This window comes from Pelophylax lessonae (assembly GCF_965119305.1).
Source record: "Pelophylax lessonae genome assembly, chromosome: 8".
NCBI lineage: Eukaryota > Metazoa > Chordata > Amphibia > Anura > Ranidae > Pelophylax > Pelophylax lessonae.
In genome coordinates this window covers 268704760-268728810 of record NC_138775.1, presented here as the reverse complement: position 1 = coordinate 268728810, position 24051 = coordinate 268704760, and the positions used below count along the sequence as shown (strand labels likewise).

Genomic DNA, 24051 nt, shown 5'->3' with positions numbered 1-24051 from the left:
TTTTTGAATGTTAACAATTTTTACAATTATTTTATTTTACAATTTTTAAAAATTATTTTTTAAAATGTTTAATTCTTTTTTTTTTTTGTTACAATTTGTTATTTTTTTACAGGACACGGAAGCCAGCAACGCTGCGCGCGCGCGGGGGGGGGTTCACAGTGCAAAGGGGGCACACGGGAAGGGGGGCTTAGATGCAGGCAGAACAGGGAGGGGGATCGGTGTCGGAGAAGCAATTACAGGAACAATGCCCTGTGTCTGTGTCTCTACCTTCAGCAGGTGAAAGCTGGCAGAAGTGGGAGAAACTGTCTTTCAGCTGCTGCAGAGAGTCGCACAGGGCTTCTTTCTGTAATTTCCCCTCCTCCTGAACGCACCGATTCCCTGTGCTGTTGGGGCCCCCCTGTGTGCCCGGGCCCCAGGGGAGGGCTGGGCCAGGGGGAAGAGGGGCAATTGCCCCCCGGGCCACTCTGATGCCCTGCAAAAAGGCTTTACGGCTTCTGCCACAGACATGCCTAAAAGATTCCCAGTGAAGAGAAGTAAAAAGTCCACACTGCTGCCCTACTGAGTGGAGGATGAAGACAAGGGCAGAGCTCAAGCCTCCCCCCAGTATGGATGGTGTAAACTGTGTCTGAGCAGAGGCCGGTTCCATGCCCCACTGGAGATTCTCCTCCCCCAGCTCTCCCCAACTGCCCCCTGCTGGCCAGGTCGGAAACCTGGATTCGGCCGGTGAGTAGAAAATACCTGGAGTAGAGCTTCAGCCTGGAATGGGGGTCAAGAGGAGGCGGGGAAGAGGGGGAGGGGGGCTGAGTCGCTGCACCATGGCGCCTCTGGTTTGTACTTGTCCCCTGGGCCGAAAGTTGCCAGTCAGCCTCTGCCGGGCCCCCTACAGGAGGAATAATGGTCCCCCCTATCAGCGACCCTGTGTATATATATATATATATATATATAGTTTGTGAGTGCATTTTTGTGCCTATTTGTCCAGCCTTTATTCAGATTATTGGTTCCGTATTTGGGGATTTGGGGTATGCACCACACTGGGATTATATCCTATACGGATCGGTGCAGAACTAGATTAATTATAGAGAAACGTGATGTGGCATTGGTGAGTTTTTTTTTTTCTATTAGTTGAGTACTTTTAATTTTGCCCGGTAACTCTTGGAACTCTCCATTGTCCTCCCAGGACTGGCTGGAGCTGAGGGCTGCTTTTAAAATTGTTCCTAGAATTCCACTTTGAAGGATGAAAAGGGAAATCTATGATCCCATACAATTTTCTAAAATGCAACAAACTGCTGCATAATGTTTGTTTAGTCTCTAGCAGGTACCATAAGTAATCACTGAAATGCGTAGGTTAATCAGTACTCAATTACCAACCACAAACTGCATAATTGGCTTCACTCGATGAGTATGTAGATTAATTCATCACAATTTAATACATTTTGCTTTTCCCATCTCCGGGGACAGTATTCCCGCCTTTTGCAGATGAGTAGGGCTGATGAGCTATTTACAAAGCTTTTTTAAAAGGCAAGCTGGGCGGGTTCTTTCGTATCTAGGGAAACTGATCGTTTGACCCTAGTGGTTGGCATTGAGAAATGCTTTTTTTTATTTTTTTTATTATTAAACTCAAAAGCAAACATTTATTATATTGCAGCTTACCAATTCCTACCAGATAGGTCTACATTAACCACTTGCCGACCGCCGCCCAATTATATACGGCGGCGGTCAGCCCCTCCCAGGCAAAGTGACGTACCGGTACGAGGCCTGAGGCGCGCTCCCGCCCCCGCTCGTTTACTAGGAAGCCCACGCGTGTGACCGGCGGACCCGATGTCCGCCGGTCACTCGCGATCGTCGGGTGGAGAGGGAGAAAGGCAGGTGGCTAATGTAAACAAAGCCGCCTGTCATTCTTTCCTGTGTAAAAGCACAGATCACTCGGTCCTGCTATGTAGGACCGTTGATCTGTGCTGTTACACACACAGCCACATTCAATGACAGTTAGAAACACGCCCCTAGGGACACACTTAACCCCTCCCTCTCCAACAAAGTTAAGCCCTTCCCTCCCAGTGTCATTTTTACAGTAATAGTGCATATGTATAGCACTGATTACTGTAGAAATGTCACTGGTACCCCCAAAAGTGTCAAAAATGTCAGTCAAGGGTCCGATCTGTCCGCAAAAAAAAAACGCAGATCGCCGCCATTACTCGTTAAAAAAAAAACAGCAAAAATCACAAAAAATCTTTCCCTTAGTTAGTAAACACAATAACTTTTGCGCTTATTGTGATTTTTTTTTACCAAACATAGGTAGCAGAAAACAAATTGGCCAAAAATTTAAAAAAATTTTGATTTTTAAATTTTTTTGGGGGGAATTTCATATAAAAAAATGTGAAAAATATTGTTATTTTTGCAAAATTGTCGCTCTTTTTTTGTTTATAGCGCATGATCAAAAAATCGAACAGGTGATCAAATACCACCAAAAGAAAGCTCTGTTTGTGGGAAAAAATTTGTTTAGGTTCAGCGTTTTGCACGACCGCGCAATTGTCCATTAAAGTCACGCAGTACCGAATTGCAAAATACCCCCTGGTCAGGAAGGGGGTAAAATCTTCCGGGGCTTAAGTGGTTAAATTTCATTTTTTAGGAATTTTTTCTTTTTTTTTTTTTTCACTTGGTGATCTGGCCAGTACGTTTTTTCAAGCTGTTCTGCAGATGTAGCAGTTAGAGGGTTGAGACAAACCATGTACCACTGACAGAGGTGCTTACATTGATCAACTTTTATTTATGTAAAACCTTTGTCCCAGAGTCCAGAGTGGAAGCACTCTGATACATGAGGTGTGTTACTGGTCAGATCAAGTGAAAACAGAGGAGAAAAAAGCCTAAAAAAAAAAAAACTGCAGCCACCCACATCCGATTATTGGTAAGCTGCAATATATTACATTTTTGGCTGTAGGTTTAAAGTAGAACTATAGGCAAAACTTTTTTTTTCATTTTGGATAGATTAAGTGAGGATTATAACCCCTATCAGATTTTCGCCCTCTGTGTCCCATTGCAGAGATTTCCCTTCACTTTCTGTCCCATAGCCAAACAGGAAGTGAGAGGAAATCCATGAAAATTAAGGGAATCTCTTGGGGACCCCCAGGTCACCAGAACTAGTGTCCCCATTGGAAGATTTCCCCTCTATTACTTTTCTGGGGACAACCCAAAATTTGGGACTTCCACATTGAATGATAATGAGAAACAGGACAACTAAAGAGGGTGAATCTCCTTAACGGGGAAACAGACAGCAATAAAATCTGACCGGAGCTCTAATCCCTCTTTTTACTCTATCTAAAACAAAAAAAAAAGTTTTGCCTTTAGTTGTACATTAATACCACTTAATTTTTTATTTTTTTATTTCTATATAAAAAAAAATACAATCTGCAACTAGATGGGGATACAATAAACCCAATATCTATTATGAACATTATTAAAAGGTTACAAATAAAGTTATTTAGAGGAGATGATCAATATAGCAGGTAGATCACAAATGGAAAACTGACCTCCTAATTATAATATACAATATATATATATATATATATATATATATATATATATATATATATATATATATATATATATATATATATATATCTATATCAGAAGAAATTTTTAAAAAAATGAAAGATAAAAAAAGAAATAGGGATTCCGGTATAGATACGCCTAGTTGTGTGATAAGTCCAACAATATATATTACACAAGGGTCAGATTCAAGAAAGCCTCTTTCCACACTCTGAAGCATGAACAAATGCTAGTTTTTAGTACCCAAAACCAGCTTGGTAATGAAGTAAAATTTCCATTGGCCATCATGGGTTAAAAAAAAAAATGTTCTAGCTGTTACATTACATGAAACCCAAATTAACATAAAAAAAAGTCAGCGCTTAATAGCATACTTTCCAATTTTTTGAGATTGGAACCAGGGACACCTATTAACAAAAGTATATAGGCACAGAACACACCTACATACAAAAAAAAAAAAAAAACAATTATTGGTTAAACACACAAGTCATTTTTTTTACCAAACACTTTTTGAAAGCTAAAAAGGGAATTTTAAATACAACTACTGTATATAGATCAGACCAAAGTAAGGGATAAATGAGGAGGAAAAAAGGGGACTTTGTTCCAAATCAGGGACAGTCCTTTGAAATCAGCGACAGTTGGGAGCTATGTTAATAGTCAAAAAATCTGTATGCAATAGGCAGAGAGAGTCTTAGGTTAATCAGCTGGCTTGGTGGCGTAGCTGGTAGAATAACGTGATAGCAAATGAGAGGCTGGGGGTTACCCTGGCCAGCGGGTGATCAATATGAATTTTGGATTTTAATTAAAACCTATTAATTGTTCCCGCCCCTTCTGACGTGACATCAGTAATTTATTCACTGCACCTGAGCAGTGGATTATGGGTCTCTGGTGACGTCAGAGCCCTATAAAAGAGCTGTCAAACTCAGATAGAAGTTAGTTAGGCAGAGAGAGTCTTAGGTTAATCAGCTGGCTCGGTGGCGTAGCTGGTAGAATAACGGCCTTGCAAGTTAGAGGCTATGGGTTAGATTCTCCCCTGGCCAGCGGGTGATTAATAGTCACTTACATTTAAGCCTTTAAAATGAGGACTTATGATTGTTCATGTTCGCTAAAACATTTCCCCTGTTTGAGATGTTCCGGTGCGAACCGGACAGGGGGGTGTTCAGCTCATCACTATTGCCTAGGAGAGGATTGCAGAAGTGAGAGCAGGTACTGATAAAAGTCAGTACTCGTTCTCCCCCTTCTCCCAAAAAATCCTCTAACTCAGTTACAGGCTGGGGGAGGGAGCAAAGTTCTGGTTTAAGATAAAATGGTAACTTATGATTGGAAGTTATAAATCATACCTCTGTTTTCACCATCTCATTAACTGATCAATCAAAATACGATTGTATTTTATCTCATTTCTGCCAATTAATGTAAAATGACTGATAGTTTTCCGTCTTGGCAGATCAACTCAGTTTGATCTGACTGCGAACTAAATACAAAATTTGGAATGCTGCTCAAGCTAGAGGGAAAACTCTTCCTTTTGATCATAGGACCTTGGAAAGTAGATAGAGAGGAGCGCCCGGTATCAGGGCTATGGAAGAAGGGGGAGTCACTGTTCCCCCAAAATACTTTGGCTTGATTTTACATGTTGCTACTTTCAATAAACAGCTTAAAAACCCACTTTCAAACTCACATTTACTGGATACCAGGTGCTCGTCTCTATTTACTTTCCAAGGTTACATTCAGAATTGACCATATGGCTTTTCTTTTAGGCAGCAGCCTAGGCCCTCCGATAGGGCCCACTACCACCTCCTTTCAAGTTGGCCAAAATCTTTGGAAGGAAACCTTTCCTACCCATCCACATCATCACCTATCTATAGACAGTGATCAATCGAGTCAATCAAACATGGTCTCCAACCTTAAAGAGACACTTTTGATCATAGGAGATATGGTGTCTGCATTCGTCTCTGTTCATCCAAGATGACACATGCAATGGGGTAAGATGGACGCCGCACTCCAGGCCAGCCCATGCGAGATAACGATTAGGAATGGCTCCAGCCTATGCTTCTCCACAAATCACGCCACGGTGTAGGCCCCGAAAAGCAGCAGGCCACAAACCATACCCCCTGCCGCATTTCGGCCCCTACATCGAGGGGCGTGGTTTTTGTGGAAGCATAGGCTGAGGTTGTTCCTCATCTTCGTCTCACATGGGCTAGCTGGAAATGTGGTGCCCATCTTACCTTTGTTTGAACTTAATTAAGTCTAAATCAATCAGAAATTAAGCTTATTTGATTGTTTGCATATTCAATCGTTTTAATTGGATCAGAAAATAATAAAATTGATCAGATAATAAAATAGTGTGTATGGTCTGCATTAGGCTGAAATTTCAAATTTCCAAGTTTACCATTGGAAAAAGCTTAACTTTAATCAATGCTCTCTAATGCCTACGCTTGTCTTTTTTTCTGATACCCATATACCCTTCACCGAAAGACCAGCAGAAAAAAAAAAAAGTCCAAGAAAAGAAAAAGTTTCCTATGCAATGTGGTTGGAGAAAAAAAAAAAAAAACTAAATTGTATTAGGAGAGGAGAATGAAAACATAAGACAGAAGCGGGGGAGTCTTCATGTAATATACTAAAGTCTGTTTTATGTTTGCTTGATGGGATTGTCTCAGTATGGGGGCATTCAAATCAACAGAGGCTTGTCACTTTTTCACGTCACCTGTTGAGAGAGCCTCTGCCGCATTAATATCTATCAAGTAAATCGTTGTGGCAAACAAATAAAGAAAGAGAGAATCGCGAATAACTCCGCCGTCAGGAATTAGAAATACAGCTTACCAAAGTGACTGATGACTTTTCATTACGCCATTTTACCATTTAATTCTCGTTGTTTTAAATGAAGTTCCCAAAATAGGCTGGTTTATACCTGCGTAATGCGATTTTCTGCCAATTTTCGCTGAATATTTGGCGGGGAGACAGGGAGAGGACGCAGAAGGGATAATTACTTTTTTTGTGTTAAGAGGGATGTTGAAATCTGTCCAAACACAAAGCAAATAATCCTGCTCATCGCTAAGTCTTTGTCTGCTCTGTCCGTGTGCGGTGCAGAGGACGCCAATCTCCTTGTACACGAGTTGAGGCTATAACACTCTGTTGTGCAATAGGCTTAACATTAACCAGGGAGGATATGGGGGCCATAGTATATCTAAACCCAAAACTAAAAATGTAATATATTGCAGATTACTAGTGTTTAGGGTGAAGGCTGGATAGCCTTCTCGAGGTTCTTCTGCTTTATTTTTACCTGGTAATTCTGCAAATAATACACATCCTGTAAACAAGCAAAAAGTTACTCTATCAGTGTCCACTATCAAGTAGATATAGGAGGAGTCCCTTGTAGTGCATTAGCACATCTCTCCCAGCAAGGAGTGTTATCTCCAAGGGTTAGAGAGGCTGGATTCATCCTTTTTTATGGATAGTGTAGGACCCACTGACAATGGGGTACTTTGACGTAGTGGTGGGCTTGAGCACGATATGGCCATATGGTGGGACCAAATCCCCATTTTTATTTATGGATTGTCTTCATATTTGATAGTTATTTCTTTTGCATGTGTGTGCTATTCTTTTTTAAATACACATCCTGTGCCTTGGTGGATACATCATTCCCATAGCTCCCAATTGTCCCTGATTTTGAGGGACTGTCCCTGATTTCGAGGGACTGTCCCTGGTTTGGAACAAAGTCGCTCTGCTCCTCTTTCCTCCTCATTTTACCCCTCATTTTGGTCTGATCTATATAGTTGTATAAAAAGATTCTTTTTTATCTTTCAAAAAGTATTTCCCAGTGCTAAAACTTTCATCCAATTTTTTTAATTGCTGCATTTGTAAATTTATAAACCCAGTATAAAGGAATAGCAGTGGTAAAAAAACTTGTGGGTTTAACTAATAATTATTTTTATTATTCTCCTTTAAGGGGGCATGGCAAAAGGTGTGGCCTATGCCTATATAGCCTTGCTAATCGGGGTCCCTTGTTCCGATCTCAAAAGGTTGGAAGTATGCATTCCTCTACTGTATCTATGGAGGAAGCCATAATTGTCACATTATAGTTAAAGAGAAGGTAAAAAAGAAAAAAACTCTGTCTGTGGTTCAGACGGTAGAGGCGCAAAATGGAATGTGTATTGCAGGGTCTCTAAAGATGGATCAGAGTCATCGTTTTGGCAGAACAACAAGTTACTTTACTTCAACAAAATTTTTACTACTTAAAGTGTTTGTAAAGTCTCGCTTTTTTCTTCTATTAACATAACAAACATGTTATACTTACCTGCTCTGTGCAGTTGGTTTTGCACAGGGCAGCCTGGATCTTCCTCTTCTCAGGTCCCACACTGGAGCTCCTGGCCCCTCCCTCCTGTTAAGTGCCCCCACAGCAAGCTGATTGCTATGGGGCAATCGTGCCGCAGCTCTGCGTATCCATTCAGACACGGAGCTGTGGTTTGGCCCCGTCCCCTCTCTCTCCTCATTGGCTAACTGAGTTTGATTGACAGCAGCTGGAGCCAATGACGCTGCTGCTGTGTCTCAGCCAATCATGAGGGAGGGTCCCAGATGGCTGAAGCATTCATAAACATTGCTGGCTTGAGACGGGACTCAGGTAAGTATTAGGGGGGCTAAGGGGGGGCTAAGGGGGGGCTGTTGCACACAGAAGATTTTTTTTAATCTTAATGAATAGAATGCATTAAGATAAAAAAAAAACCTTCTGCCTTTACAACCACTTTAATGTTTAAATTATTTTAAAATAAAGTAACTTTATGTTGGTTAAATGTATCATAGAGTCTAAAGTAGGCCAAGGCGCCTAGGAAAGGTCAAGGAAATTGGGTTTTTTAAGGTAACAAAAACTTGTAGAATAACTTTTATTTGAACACCATCTAAAAACCATAATAAAAACAAGGTTGATACATAGCTGTCATTTAAATATACCACTAATCAATACACAGGTCATAAAGATAAATCGTTTTAATCAATCAGATTTTTACCAATTGTTACATGAGAGTCCAACGCATTTCCATTCCTACAGAATCTTCATCAGGGAAAAATAAGTGGTTGATAATATCAGCTTGAAACCTGTATAGGATCAGCCAAGAGTCAAAACTACTGTTTAAAAGTGGTTAATGGCGACCCACATGGTGGACAGGCCAGAGGATCACAAGGAGCACCAGGAAGACCTCCCAATAAGGCTGTCCCACTGAAAGGGAAACAAAGAAATTGTATTCAAGACGGAGACAGAAGCTAAGGCTGGAGTGTAGCTCTGTTGCAAGGATCTATCCTGGAGTGCCAGACCAGAAATAAACAAAGAAATTATGTGTGCAAGATGGAACTATAGAGTCCAAGCAGGACAGCAGCAGGTTGCAATTAGTATGGTTTTTGTATTGTGTTCTAAAAAAAAATTATTGTTTTATACGTTTTTGTTCATTTGGTTCCTTAAAAAAATCCAATTTCCTTTTCTAATTGAGTTATAAATTATGTTGATCAATTATTATGGCTCTGATTCATCTTTAGACACACTACAAGACACATCCCAACGGGCAACTCTACCGTTCGAACCACCGACAGGGTTTTATACCTTCCATCTGACAATAAGCACGCCAGCCTCCTGATGTTCCCTCTGAGGTCTGGGACCCCTGAGGCATCAAGAGGGACCAACTGTATCCTACATGGACAAAGGAGTATTCTCCACTTGTGCTCATGGAAGGTTGCGTGTTCCACCCAGTTGGCTTATTTCAGCCTCGCTGAAGCAGATTATTATGTGTATTATTTCTAATTAAAATCAGCACACTTGGAATTAATATTTGTGTATATAAAATCATAAAGGCTTTCCCGCCTCTCCTCTTATTTTTCCAGTGGACACCCTGGGTTTTCTTTTGGGCCCATACCCTGCCCCTTTAGCTCCACCCTGTGGACCCCTGAGAGGCCACCACCACACAAATATGATATGGTTATCATCCTAGGCTGCTCTGCTGATATGGACTTCAATTTTGTCCTCATCACTTTGTCTCCATTACATGGTGGGAAGAGTAATTGGTGGTTTACAGAGGATATCTAGGAAGGAAAATATTCTTTGATGAAGCTCACAGGAAGATACTAGAGCTCAGAAGATTGTGGATATCACTGTAGCAGAGTCATCTACGACAGTGATTTCCAGCTCGAAGCTGGAAATCACTGTATGCAGTCCAAAAAAATCCTGGAGCTAAGCATGAAATGTTTATTAATAATGTAGCACTGGCTCGCAGGAACTGCTGAGTATTGTCTTTACGGGCTCCCCTGGTTAACAGCACATATTTACTTGAACAAGTCTCTGAATCTCTCCTTGTTTCCTAATGGCTCTTCACATGAATGAGCAATCTAGGAGTGTAGTTTGTTTTGTTGTTTATTGATAATTTGGGATAGGAGAAGGGAATAGTGGGATACTCCAATTGAACTATTCACATTGTTTGAGGACTTCTATCGTCAGGGTTCTCCTGGAAAATATGAAACAGCCAGGCTGTTAATACACACTGCCACTAGGGTGGATGGGGTTAAATCTCTTGTTCACTTTGCTCTATAACAAGATGACTTGATGGACGATAACCTATCTTCAGGACACTCTCACTAGCATCCTCTTCCCACTGACTCCGTACACTGACTATCCTAGGAGCAGGGGAAACCCCCTCAGGTCAGGCCCCTTGACACACGTTTCTGTAGTCACTGTACTGCAGAGAGAGATCCTCCAGTGTCTCCCCTCTTAGTCAGCTTCCCTGGACCTCTGGGTTCAGCTCCTCACTACTACTCTTCAGGCCCTCAGGATGACCCCCTGAGGCCACATGGCACCTCTACACAGGAGAAGGCGGCCGCTCCCTCCCTCTGGGAATCCGCTCCCCAAGGAAAGACCTGGAGCCCATGTACTCTGTTTTTTTTTTTCAGTAGCCCAACATGCACCAAGGTGACGTTCCCTCTGCCAATTATCAGGACTGTATCAAAAGCCATGCTCCCAAATGTCAGGTTTCCTCCCACTGTCCAACATGCCTTCCTATTGGACAAGTGTGAAACACTCTCTAGACAGAATAAGTTGCACTCTGAGCACAATGAGCAGACCTCACTAACAGATCCTGCTCTCTAGTAGGCAGAGAACAATATAGATTTACCTGCAGCCCCTCTGGTAAGCAGACAGAGCTCAAAAACTATACTTTCTCATTAGCACCTACCTAGGAGGGTGTTACAATAATAATAATAATATTATGCTGATGATAGAAAAAATCAAATTACTAGTTTACAGTTTTCAAAACTTGCATATGGCACTGCCCACTCAGGTGATCCCTGAAAACTCCTCTCATCAGGAAAGCTTATCACGCTTCCACCTAATAACTGAACTTTGAATTTTTCCATCTGCTCATCCCTCGCATTTATTACCTTTTGTACCACTTGCCCTACCTTATTGGATTGTAAGCTCTTTCGAACAGTATTTAATTTCATTATAACTGTACTGTCATCATTTCTGTTTTAAGTGCTGTGCAAACTGTTGGCACTATATAAATCCTGTATAATAATAATATTTAAATAAAGTCAATATAATACAGTTTTTAGGTAAAAAAATAAAAAAACTTAGGAGCTTATATAGAGTGTAATATTTAGTAATTTTAATGACCTCTAATCTGAATGTGATATATTCAACAAAGAAACACATAGAAGATGGTGATGGGGGCCAAGGCGGCGATCCAGCGCGGTGGAAAGATTAGCTATGAATCTGGGGACAAGTGCGGCAAGGTGCTGGCTCGGTCCCTCCGAGAGCGACAGGCTGTGTCGTACGTCCCCCATCTGATCGATGCTACTGGCTCTAGGGTGCACCTGCCTGCAGACATAGCACAGTGCTTCGGGACTTTCTACGCTACTCTTTATGGCTTACCTCAGCAGCCGTCCCGCCTGATCCCGCTCTCCTCTTATTTGGATGAGATTTCCCTGCCGCAACTCTCCTCTTCGGACAGAGAGGCACTGGACTCCCCTTTCACTCAAGAAGAACTGGTGGCGGTCATATCCTCGGCGAAAAAGGGCAAGGCGCCTGGACCGGACGGCTTTACAGTCGCCTACTACCAGACACTTCATCCCTTGTTGGCGCCCCACCTGTTACGGCTTTTTAACGCGGTGGGACGCACCTGTGAGTTCCGTGAGGAAACGTTGAGTGCTCACATCTCGGTCATTCCCAAAGAAGGGAAGGACCCCTCGGCGTGCGGCAGCTACCGCCCGATCTCGCTGCTCAATGCGGACTTGAAGTTTTTCACAAAACTTCTTGCCCTCCGCCTCCAGTCCTTTTTGCCGAGCCTGATTCACTGGGACCAAGTGGGCTTTGTTCCCACCCGTGAGGCGAGGGACAACACGACCAAGGTCATTGACCTGATCCATCGGGCCCGTGTTAGCCACACGCCTTCTATTTTCCTAAGTACCGACGCCGAGAAGGCGTTCGATAGGGTTAGTTGGCCCTACATGTTCGAGTTCCTGCGCCGTTTCGGCATTGGTCAGCAGATGATGGCCTGGATTCGGGGGGTCTATACCAATCCGGGGGCGAGGGTAAAGGCGAACGGGATCCTTTCGGATCCGATCCGCATCTTCAACGGTACCCGTCAGGGTTGTCCCCTTTCACCCTTGCTATTTGCCCTCTCCCTTGAGCCCTTCCTGGCCCGGGTGCGCGCAAACCCGAACATCTCCGGGATACGGGTTGGAACCTCCACTTGCAAGGTATCCGCCTACGCGGATGACCTCCTCTTCTCACTCGCCCAACCCTTGATTTCGTTGCCCTGTCTCCTGAAGGAATTTGAGACGTACGGGGCCTTGTCCAACTTGAAAATCAATTTTTCCAAGTCAGAGATCATGGGGGTGGCCCTGCCACCGGATCTACGGGATTTGTTAGCCAAAGACTTTCCATTCCGCTGGGCCTCGGAGGGACTCCGGTACTTGGGCACCTGGCTCTCCCCGGATCCGGCGGATTTGTTCAGATTGAACTTCCCGCCTCTCCTTTCGATGATTCGCTCTCTGCTCGACACATGGTCTAAGGGTCTCCACTCGTGGTTTGGCCGGTGCAACGTCTTGAAAATGTCAGTCCTACCGAAACTCCTCTACTTATTTCAGACACTCCCGGTTCACATCCCGGCGTCCTTCTTCGGCAAGGTCGACTCCGCCTTCACGCGTTTTGTCTGGGCCGGTAAGAGGCCCCGATTGGCCCGCAGACTCCTGGTCCTTCCCAAGAGGCACGGCGGTGTTGCCCTCCCCGATGTCCGCCGCTATTATCAGGCGGCACATCTGGCACGGTGGGTGGACTGGGCAAGACACGCCGACCTGAAACAGTGGGTGAGTCTGGAGGCCTCCTTGTTTCCATTATGTCTGTCCAGGGCTCCCCTGATTCTGAAGGACCTCCCGGCCGAAGTTAGACGACATCCCACCTTGGGCCCGACTCTTCGGTCGTGTGCCGTGGTGGTGGCCTCCAGGGGTCTGGTGAACAGTCACTCCCAGCTGTTCCCGGTGTTGGGAAACCCGCGGTTCCCCCCGGGCTGCGCAGGGGATAGATTTGCTGCACTACTGGCGGAGGGAGTCTTCCAGGTCTCCCACTTCAGGGAGGGCCACGAGTGGATGTCTCTCTCCCAGCTGACGTCGATGACGGGACGCTATCGCTTGACTCGGTGGCAGGCGTTACAACTTCTGCACTTTCTGCGGGAACTGGGGCCCCCGACGCGGTTCGGGGGGGACCTTACCTCGTTGGAACATCTACTGGTAACTGCGGGAGCTCTGCCCCATGCCCTCTCCCAGATGTATGAACTTCTCTCCGTGCCGCCGGAGGGCTTTGTCCTCCCGGGCATTTCCAAATGGGAAAGAGAGCTTCAGAAGACATTTACTGAATCGGAGAGGAGCAACATTATCAGGTTTTCTCTCAAGTCATCAATCTGCACCCGCATCCAGGAATGCAACTACAAAGTTCTCATGCACTGGTACTATACTCCAGACAAACTGTGCCGCATCTTCCCGGAGGCGACGGATAGGTGTTGGCGTTGTCTACAGGACAGGGGCACCCTATACCACGTTTTCTGGAACTGCCCCCTGATACGGGGTTTCTGGTCGGAGGTCCGTAGGATCTCCCAGCTGATGACGGAACGCACCATCCCAGATGATCCGGCCTTTTTCCTGCTGCACTGCACTGGCATTGCCCCTAAGCGCTATAAGCGCTCAGTACTTAGCCACCTGGCGGATGCGGCTAAATCCTGTGTTGCCCTCTGCTGGAAGAGCACGTCCCCTCCTACGATCCCTCTCTGGCTGCGTAGAGTCAAATGGCTTAATGAATTAGAGGATCTGGTCCTTACGGCTCAGGGCAGGAAGGAGCAATACTCCAAAACCTGGGCTTGCTGGAATTCTTTTATCATGTCTGCGGAGGGCATGGCCCTGGGCGGGGATGCCGGTCCGCCTGCGGACTGACCGGTGCGGTGGTCACCCGCGCGGGACGACTCTACCCGTTTCCTACAGGCCGCGCTTCCTCCTCCTCCTCCTTTACCACCACCCTCTACTACATCTGTTTACTACTCCATTCTCTCCTCTGCTCCTCTGTCTCCTCCCACCCCTTCGTGAGCCCCCTCCCTCCTGTCTCCCCCCCCCTTGTCCCACCCGCCTCCCCTATCTGACCTGGGTTTTACTTAAGCGTCTCTGTCTGGTACTTATGAAGTGGTTACCCCTATTGCATAAGTGTGCATTACTCCTTTTTTCTTTTTATGTGTCACTTACCTTGTGGTTGGCCATCATGGGACTTATAGTTATACCAGTTTACACCAAGTCATTGTTATGGAGCTCTACTTATGTATGTGTGTTTTGATGATGTGGTTGTTGATGTTAACCTCTGATCCTTCATGTAACCTACATATTGGACTTGTGTTCTAATGCATACTTTGTATGATGGTTATATTACATTTGATCAATAAAAGAAATTTGAAAAAAAAGAAGATGGTGATGGCCACAAATGTACATTTTTAGGTAATTGATATACTATACAATAACACAAGATAAACACTCACGGAATATACATGAAAGTTTCTATTTAAAGGATATATAGAGCAACAATTTTCAATTTTTTTTAACTGCGTCAGAAAGGCTTAAGAGAAAACTGTTTTTTTTTTTTTGCTATCTCTATACCGTTAGGGAGATATCCCTTTAGTTCCTATCCTGTACATTCAGCACAGGAAATTAGAGGATATCTTTACAATGTGAAGGAAATCTTCGTTCTCAATCTCCCATCCCTATTAGAAGATTTCTCCTTTATTGCTGTTCTAGTGGCAACTCAAAAGTGTGGATTTCCCCTCAATTTCATTACTAGTGACATTGGTGATCAGAACAGTTAGACAAAGGTACACAGACAGCCATATAAACCTGACAGGGGTTCTAACACCTCACTACTTTATCAAAAGTTAAAATAAAAAATAAAAAACGTGCCTGGTAAACACCCACACCACTTACTCAACATGTGTGCATGCCCAGCAGATGTTTAGCTACATAACAGCTACCAACCAAGATCCCAGTCACTGTCCCAGATTTTGCAGTTTATTACAATATCTTTTATATTTTGAATGAATAACAAAACAAAAAAATCTCTTTTTCTGTTAGCATCATGATATGCATGTTTGGATCATAGTAGGACATGAATGTTTTAAACCTTAATTCTTGCAGAAAAAAATTGTGGCTTACAAAATTGCAGCTTAACCACTTAAGCCCCGGAAGATTTTACCCCCTTCCTGACCAGGGGGTATTTTGCGATTCGGCACTGCGTGACTTTAACGGACAATTGCGCGGTCGTGCGACGCTGTACCTAAAACAGAGCTTTCTTTTGGTGGTATTTGATCACCTGTGCAATTTTTTGATCATGCGCTATAAACAAAAAAAGAGCGTCAATTTTGCAAAAATAACAATATTTTTCAAATTTTTTTATATGAAATTCCCCCCCAAAAAAGTGTAAAAATCTAAATTTTTAAAAATTTTCGGCCAATTTGTTTTATGCTACATATGTTTGATAAAAAAAAATCGCAAAAAGCGTATTTTGATTGGTTTGTGCAAAAGTTATCGCGTTTACTAACAAAGGGAAAGATTTTTGTTATTTTTTTTTTAACGCGTAATGGCGGCGATCTGCGATTTTTTTTGCAGTACTGCGACATTGCGGCGGACAGATCGGACCCTTGACTGACATTTTTGACACTTTTGGGGTTACCAGTGACATTTCTACAGTAATCAGTGCTATACATATGCACTGTTACTGTAAAATTACACTGGCAGTGAAGGGGTTAACTTTTTTTGAGAGGGAGGGGTTATGTGTGTCCCTAGGGGTGTGCTTCTAACTGTGATTGCCTGTGGCTTGAGCTGTAGAAACAGTGATCAACGGTCCTACATAGTAGAACCGTATGATCATTGTTTCTACACAGGGGAGAATGACAGACGGCTTGTTTACACTAGCCGCCTGACTTTCTCCCTCTCCCCCGACGATCGCCGAGTGACCGGCGGGCATCGGGTCTGCCGGTCACACGCGCGCGGGGGGGTGCGGACCGCGCCTCCGGCGGCGCTCGCTCGCTCCCCAGAGCCTCACAGGCTAGTGACGTTTATAAACGTCACTTTGCCTGTGAGGGGCAGACCGCCGCAGTATATTTACTTGCGGCGGTCGGCAAGTGGTTAATATGCTACAGCATTGTACAATATATTTATGCTCACTATGCCCTAAAATATGCCATGCGCAATGAAAGTAGTCATTATATGGACTGGATACACGTCCCTGAGCTTCAATAGGAAGCAGTGATATTACTAACTGAGTAAATCTACTCACAGATATTTAAGGTTTTAGAAGAGGAGCTTTGAACCACCCTATGGTGTCTTCTTCGTAGGTTATGGTGGTCCCAGCAATGTCTTCTTTGTACTTGCTTTCTCCTTTTTATTACCATTTTCTTCCCTACTATTGTAGCTCATTCAAACTATTGCTTTGCATTACTGCAAGGCATGTTAACATGTACAGTGAGCTGCAGTGTGAATGGCATCCCAATGCACTGTACAGTAGCTGACAATGCACAAAGCAGGGCAGTGAAGCACAACGCAAATTACATGAATGTGTTGCAGTGTGGTGCAACAGAAAATAAGGTGCAGGTACAGTATGTCCATTGCTCTATTTGGATGCATTGGCAGTCTATTCATAATGACTGGGTTGCCATAATACAACCCTGTTAACACACCAGAAATGTCTGAATGGGCCCGTTGTGTTGGGAAAAGACTAAAAATACAAACACAGCCATTTTTATGCCTCTCTGACTTCTCCAGAGCCCCACCCATCCTCTGAAACTCCTTGTCTAAATCTCTCTGACTATCTCTTACTCTATCTTCAGGCAATCCCTGGAAACCCTTCCTTTTGGATGGAATCCGTTTGCTCAGTGGGGATCACTTAATTTATCCTTGCTAAGCAGGCGGATGACAGGTCCATCTCCGCTCACTGTGCAGAGATGGACCTGTCAGAGTCCCGCTCTCCTCTATGGGAAGATCCAATGAAAATGGACAGCCTGTCTGTTTTCATCCAATCCCATCAGACCTGACCCGCTGGACGGATGGCAAACATATCGCCATACATCTGTTTTCAGCTATATGTATTGATTTGATCTATTGATATGACATTATTTCCCAAAAATAGACAACTCTGTGCTATCCTTTCCTCTGATGAAGAAATCATCATAGGATTTCGAAACATGTTGGGACTACCTAGTTCGAATCACGAATTTAACAGGCTACTACCTTGCTGTTTAGTCAATTTGGTAACCGTGCTGCACAGACATCTGTACTTTGTTGTCATTTGAAATGATATGTATTTTTATGAGGTTTTGAGTATTGTTTGGTTCACTCGGCCTTTTTTTCTTTTCTTTTTACATGTTTCTTAAATATTTACATTTTTATATAAAATATTCTTTATTTTCTGTTACTCCCTTATATGTATATGCCTCGATAAAACCCCGTCGGGACCATTTTTCCTCTTTTTGTAACATTATTCTGAGTGGATGGCATTATACATATCTATATGTCTGTATCACCTCTACACATGTCCTTTTCCTGTGTCAGATCAGATGTCAGGTGGGTGTCAGCGGGCACATGTCCACTGACATCTGCCTCCCCATAGAGGTCAATGGGTGGCCCAATCAGGTCTGCCTGACAACCGGACAGGCAGACCTGATCAATCTGGCAGACCTGATCGGTCTGATTGTGTGAAAGGGGCCTTAGAGAAGCCTATCCTGCCTCTACCTAGCAATAACGTTTTTATTTTATCTATCAGCTAATCCTTCACAGTTATTACCTTTTGTATCACTGGACTCTCCCTGCTGGATTGTAAGCTCTAATGAGCAGGGCCCTCTGATTCCTTTTGTATTGTAACTGTACTGACTGACTTCATTTTGTAAAGTGCTGCACAAACAGTTGGCGCTATATAAATCCTGTGTAATAATAATAATAATTTATATGTAGTTAGTGAGGGAAGGTTTGAGTTGGATATTTATTTTTATCTGTGTCCCCATTGAAGATTGATTTCACCTACATATACATGCCAAAATGTATCAATGGTAATACATTTCATGGCTGATTAGTAGTCTTTGCAATCTTTCCAGATACTAAGCCCCCTTCATCTAGTGATTTTTACTATGACCAAAAAAAAAAACATACCCGTATTTATCGGCGTATAACACGCACTTTTCCCCCCTGAAAATAGGGGGCAAATCATGTGTGCGTGTTATACACCGAAATTGTACCTAGCTGCCTCCGAGGGGAAGGGGAGGAGCGAGCGCCACCACATTACACAGAGTCGGGGTCTCCTGTTTACTCGGTGCTCACAGTCACACACAGTCCTGCCTCCTAGCCTGGCTCTTAGGATAGACGTCACACGTCCCGGCATTGGACCAGTGTTCTGTCTATCATAAGAGCCGGCCAAGGAGGCGGGACTGTGTGTGACTGCAAATGCAGAGTAAAACAAGATCTCTCTGTGTAATTTGGCACAGAACAGGCTGCAATAATGGGCAATGGTGGGGCTGCATATAGGCACATATCAGGCTGCATATGAGCAATGGTGAGACTGCATATGGGCACATATCAGGCTGCAATAAAGGGCAATAGCGAGGCTAGATATGGGCACAGATCAGGCTGCATATGGAAACAGATAAGGCGGCAATGGTGGGCAATGGTGAGGCTGCATATGGGTACAGATCAGGCTGCAATAATGGGCAATGGTGAGGCTGTAGATGGGTACAGATCAGGCTGCAATGATGGGCAATGGTGAGGCTGTATATGGGTACAGATCAGGCTGCAATTATGGGCAATGGTGAGGCTACATATGGGTACAGATCAGGCTGCAATGATGGGCAATGGTGAGGCTGCATATGGGTACAGATCAGGCTGCAATGATGGGCAATGGTGAGGCTGCATATGGGTACAGATCAGGCTGCAATGATGGGCACTGGTGAGGCTGCAGATCGGCATTGGTAAAGGTGGGCACTGACCCTTATTTTGCTACAAAGTTCTTTTTTTAAAATGTACATTTTTTTTCCTGAAACTTCCCTCAAAAAAAATAAAGGTGCGTGTTATACACCTGTGCATTTTATACGCCGATGAATACGGTAAATTCTTGATCTATTTTATGGCTAACAAAGGACCACACTCCAACTTGTGTCTCGCACCTTGATGATGCCACGGTTTCGTAATAAATGGGATACAGCTTTGGAAATGAAATAGCTGCCCCACAATGTAGCTCCCATCTTTACTTATATCTGATTGCAAACATCAGCAAATGACCAAGAAATTGACCAAGACAACACAAAAGTACACCAGTACACCAGTGTGTTAAAAACCAGCTCAACCATTCAACTTTCTATATATACTTTATACCTACCGTATCTTGTCCCATTAAGCCTATACTGGCCTTTGAACTTTCCATCATGGCCAATGACAACTAATCAAGATGCGCCACGTAGTTAAAAAATAGGTAATACCCGAATTTTATTATTGTTTTTCAAAATGTGTTTTTAAAGTGCTTGCTCTTTTATTTTGCACAGATCTGTAAGAAATTTAACTTGGTACGGAGAAGAAATTGTAGAACGATTGTAAACAAATATGTATGAGCGTTCCATAAACAACATTGTTGGCCTTTTGTGTCTAAAGCTGGCCTTATATCAGTAGAATTTAGTTTGAACGTTCATGCCAAAATTCAGAAAAAACTTTCATCACAGCTTTCAATAGTATCATTATGGACTTTTTTTGTCAATTTTCGTATGAAAACCCTGAAAAAATGTGTTTGATTGAAATGCCAATGTCTTGAATTCTACATCTGATTTGGGGATGTGTAGGCACTTTACAATAAGCGTGACTTTTTCTGAACGAAAACCGCATTCACAGTTAGAATTGTTTGTTTCAGGAAAAAAAATAGTTCTTTATGTTTGCTTTTCCTTATCATTACAGTTAAAAACAATCACTAATTTTCCCGATGAACTATTAGAAAATAGAAAGAATGTTCTGAAAATGAATTCTACTGGTGTCTGGACAGTTTTATCCACCTGAGGATATTTAGGAGAGCATTCTGCAGCCACTGCTAAACTAACAATCTTCTGATATCTACAACTTAAATATTTACACCTCATCACAATATAACAGTAGAAAATACATTTGCATGTGTGATTTCAACCTTCATTACATATAATGTTCACATTTGTAAAGAAAAAAGGCAAACTCAGGCATTAAAGGATCATTCCACCCAACACTGATATTCTGTTGGTGAACACAATCATCAATTGGCTTCATATACACTATATAGCCAAAGGTTTGTGGATAGGGATAAGGATCGGGTTTGTCACTATCATAGGTTCAAGGAGAATTCTTTGGGTTTGAGATGCATGGTCCTTTGTGCAGACTCATCCAGATAATTCTTTTTTAAACCTTCATACAATGCATGGCCTTCGAACTATGGTTAGCAGACTTAGAAGGGGCAATAATGGGGCTTTTGGATACGCCAGTCCCTCACTATAAAAGGTTAACCAAAAACAGCCATAGTGTCAGAGAATTAGATGCTGCTGTAGGAAAAGTATAGGGGAAGCTGACAAACGGAGAGATAAGGATCAGTTAGGAAACTGTACTTTAATTCAGATTGCTAGCTCTCTGAGCAATCGACTCCTTTTCTGTCATTTTTTTTTTTTTTGTTACTAGGCTTTTTAGTCTCATTTTAGTTTGCGGTTGATTTGAGCTCAGAGGTCACTTTTAGCTGCTATCCTGTCCATAGAAAACATATTTTTTCTGTTTTTGCTTTTCTTTAGGGGGTGGTATTCTGGTGTTTCCATTTATGTTGGGGGTATATTGGTTTTATTTAATGTTGATAGAGCCTTTATTTTTGGGTAAACTGACTTTTTCGTTGCTGCAAATCTTCCCTCAAAAAAGTAGGATTTTGTTTCAAGGATGGAACTTTGGGTATTTTACATCTTTTTTTTTTTTTTTTTTTTATTCTCATGTTGAATAAGTCAGTTTTAAGTGTTGGGTGCTCGAAGCACTTGTTACTAGCCATCTGTTCTTTAAGCTGCCTTTTTTTTTGCAGCATGCTGCTGCATCGTTTAAAAGGGGAAAAAAAGTGCAAGAACAGTGTGCACCTTAACCACCTTACAATATATAACTCAAATTTGACATATCTTTAATAAATTAAAAGTTAGGCATACTATATTTAGGCCTATTATACTGTTGTATCCCCTACAGCAGTGATGGGCACCACAAATGTTTTCGAACTACATTTCCTATGATGCTTACCTACACTGCAGAGTGCATGAGCATCATGGGAAATGTAGTTCCAAAACATCTGAGGTGCCAAGGTTCGTCATCACTGCCCTACAGTATACAAATTATTGTATTAAAACCCCAACCTGTGGGGAGGGGGGGTGATTTATTAAAACTAGAGAGTGCAAAATCTGGTGCAGCTGTGCATAGTAGCCATTCTGCTTCTAACTTCAGCTTGTTCAATTAAGCTTTTATAATAGAAGCTGAAAGCTGAATGGTTTCTTTGCAAAGCTGCATCAGATTTTGCACCCTTCCAGTTTTAGTAAATCATCCCCAGTGTTCTTTGTCTTTAGTAAATGTGGGCCTAGCCTTGCTTTTTTAAAGTTGTCCTGCTGCTGGCCAGTTTTACACTGCTATGTCTTTTAACTCTTGTAGCAAAACACCTGGCGATAACCCCTTTTGTCTTCAGTACATTTCAGGTAATTCTCATTAAAAATGTCCAGCCACTGGCCAATTTTATGCTACTATATTATTTGCATTCTCCTAATTCTTAAAGAGAGTTTGATAGATCTAGCCAGCAGCAGGATAGTTTTGCATCAGCAAAAACAAGGAGAGCAAAAATGAACTATTGCCCAATTTCTATCTGCTGGTCAAAGCGGATGTAAAATCATTTGATGAAAAATCATGTATTTCTAGTAAATCTACCAGAAAAAGCCTTTTTTCAAATCAAAATAATTAGATTGGAGCACAGCTGCTGTATGTAAGTAAGCTAATTATAAACGAAAAAAACAACAATTTCACAGCTAAATTGTGCTGCCAGAGTATGCTGTGGCTGAGACTGTCTGTGAAAATCGTACTGTTCCTGAATCCCACGTACAACTTTAAGGCCTCCCCTAAGTATGTTAATTCAAGGATTTGTGTATTTTCCACCATTAGTTTGCCCATTAGCCCTTAAAAATGCTCATAATTTACCAAAATTTGCCTCTATAGACTTCAAAAGGAATTCACCTTTAAGATTGTGTTAGCCGAATTTCAAACAAAATTTGGCAAACCTGGGCAGATTTGGCTGTCACATTTTGTGGACAGCTGACCATCACATTCATATTTGCTTGTTGGACAATCCATTTTAAAACCATAAGCATTAATATGGAGTTAGCCCTTCTTTTTAGGTTATAACATCTTCTGCTTTCTACAAGATTTTGCACCGTGTCTGTGGGAATTTGTGCCCAATCAACCAAAAGAAAATTTCCCAGGTCAGGTGTTGATGTTGTATTAGAAGACATGGTTTGCAAAAGGTGTTCCAATTCATCCTCAAGGCATTTAAAAGGGTTCAGGGGCTCTGTGCAGACCACTCCAGTTCTTCCACATGAAAGTAACCAAATCATGTCTATATGAGAATGGCTTTGTGCTCCTAAATTTTGGAGGGTGTCCATACTTTTGGCGATATAATGTACATCTTCAAGATTTCATTGGTGAGATTTTCTTGCAACAGTCATTTTACATCTTCTCAAATGCTATGGGACTTATGAGGGAGGCCAATACGTTTCAATTGTGTGATATTTTGGAGAATTTATCAAGAGAGGCAAAACTCCATGGAGGAGGCACTATCAGGAATATCATGCAACTGGGATCCCCCAAAGCATATATGACAGTGGATGTTTTGAGCCCTTCAATGTTCACCCCCTGGCTGACATATCAAGTTTGGGTGAACTGTGGACTGACCCTTTTATGCTTTGGATAAGTTGACATGACGGATGGCACATGACATGACAAAGCAGAGAGAAAGTACCCAAACATACTTGAGTGTATGTGGACACTGACCTGAGCTGGTGACAGGACTAGTGGTGGAAGGTTCAATTATTTCTACAGTAGGGGAAGAGGAAAGAAAAACAAAACAAGAGGTTGGGTATTAATCACACACCATATGGAAGACAGACATAGAATGAGACAGGCAACATTCGTGCAACAAACAGGGACAAAGTCTGTTCATGATTATATATACCTGGACATAAGACACAAGTGACATGAATTTATGTCAAACCGTACCATAATGTCTGAGAAGTCCCCTCGCCAGCAGCTGAAGGCTTTTATTATCTCATTCTCTCTCTCTCTTTTATTAAATTACTATTTCATAAAAACTATTTGGATTTACAGTTCAATGAAACAAAAACCCGTGCCAGTTGTGATGATTTAAGATTAATCGGAGTCTGAGGGCATATGACTATTCATCTCTACCTATTATAATGAAAGGATGGTTGAAGCTATTATACATCCTACAGCCCTATTATTAACGCATAAACAGGCACCAAACTTACATATTATGAATAAGGATGAATTTAAAGTGTGTCATTTATTTTTGTGTTTTTAGATGGAGTGGAGGGGTTTACAACCTCAGGTTTTACTGCTGTCTGTCTCCCAATAGGATGTAATATGATAGGATATAGGATGGAAAAGGATATGATATAAGATAGGAAATAGTATAGAATTTTGGATAAGATATCATAAAATAAAATTGGATAGGATTAAGGACAGAACACATGAATTACGTCTATTCCATATCCCTCTGTAATAATCACTGGGAACTCTCATATAAAGTAATTTCCAGATGGTACCTAAAGCCCCGTACACACGATCAGATTATCGAAAGATCTGTCGTCCGTTTTTTGTGGCATGCTAGTCTGATGTGGAAAGTGAAGAGGTATTTTTCATATGAATTTTCCCGTACGACAGAAT

General features: G+C 42.4%; 1 protein-coding gene across 4 annotated transcripts in view; it reads right to left on the bottom strand.

Moving 5' to 3' along the window:
• NEGR1 (neuronal growth regulator 1) overlaps positions 1–24051 on the bottom strand; it is an 846722-nt gene that overhangs the window by 118381 nt on the left and 704290 nt on the right. For 2 of the 4 annotated variants that reach the window (XM_082264787.1, XM_082264788.1), the window contains exon 7: positions 23140–23181. The exons of the other annotated variants lie outside the window; for them this stretch is intronic. In XM_082264787.1, the coding sequence (XP_082120913.1) occupies positions 23140–23181 (42 nt within the window). The remainder of the gene's footprint in view (positions 1–23139; positions 23182–24051) is intronic. 4 annotated transcript variants of the gene reach the window in all.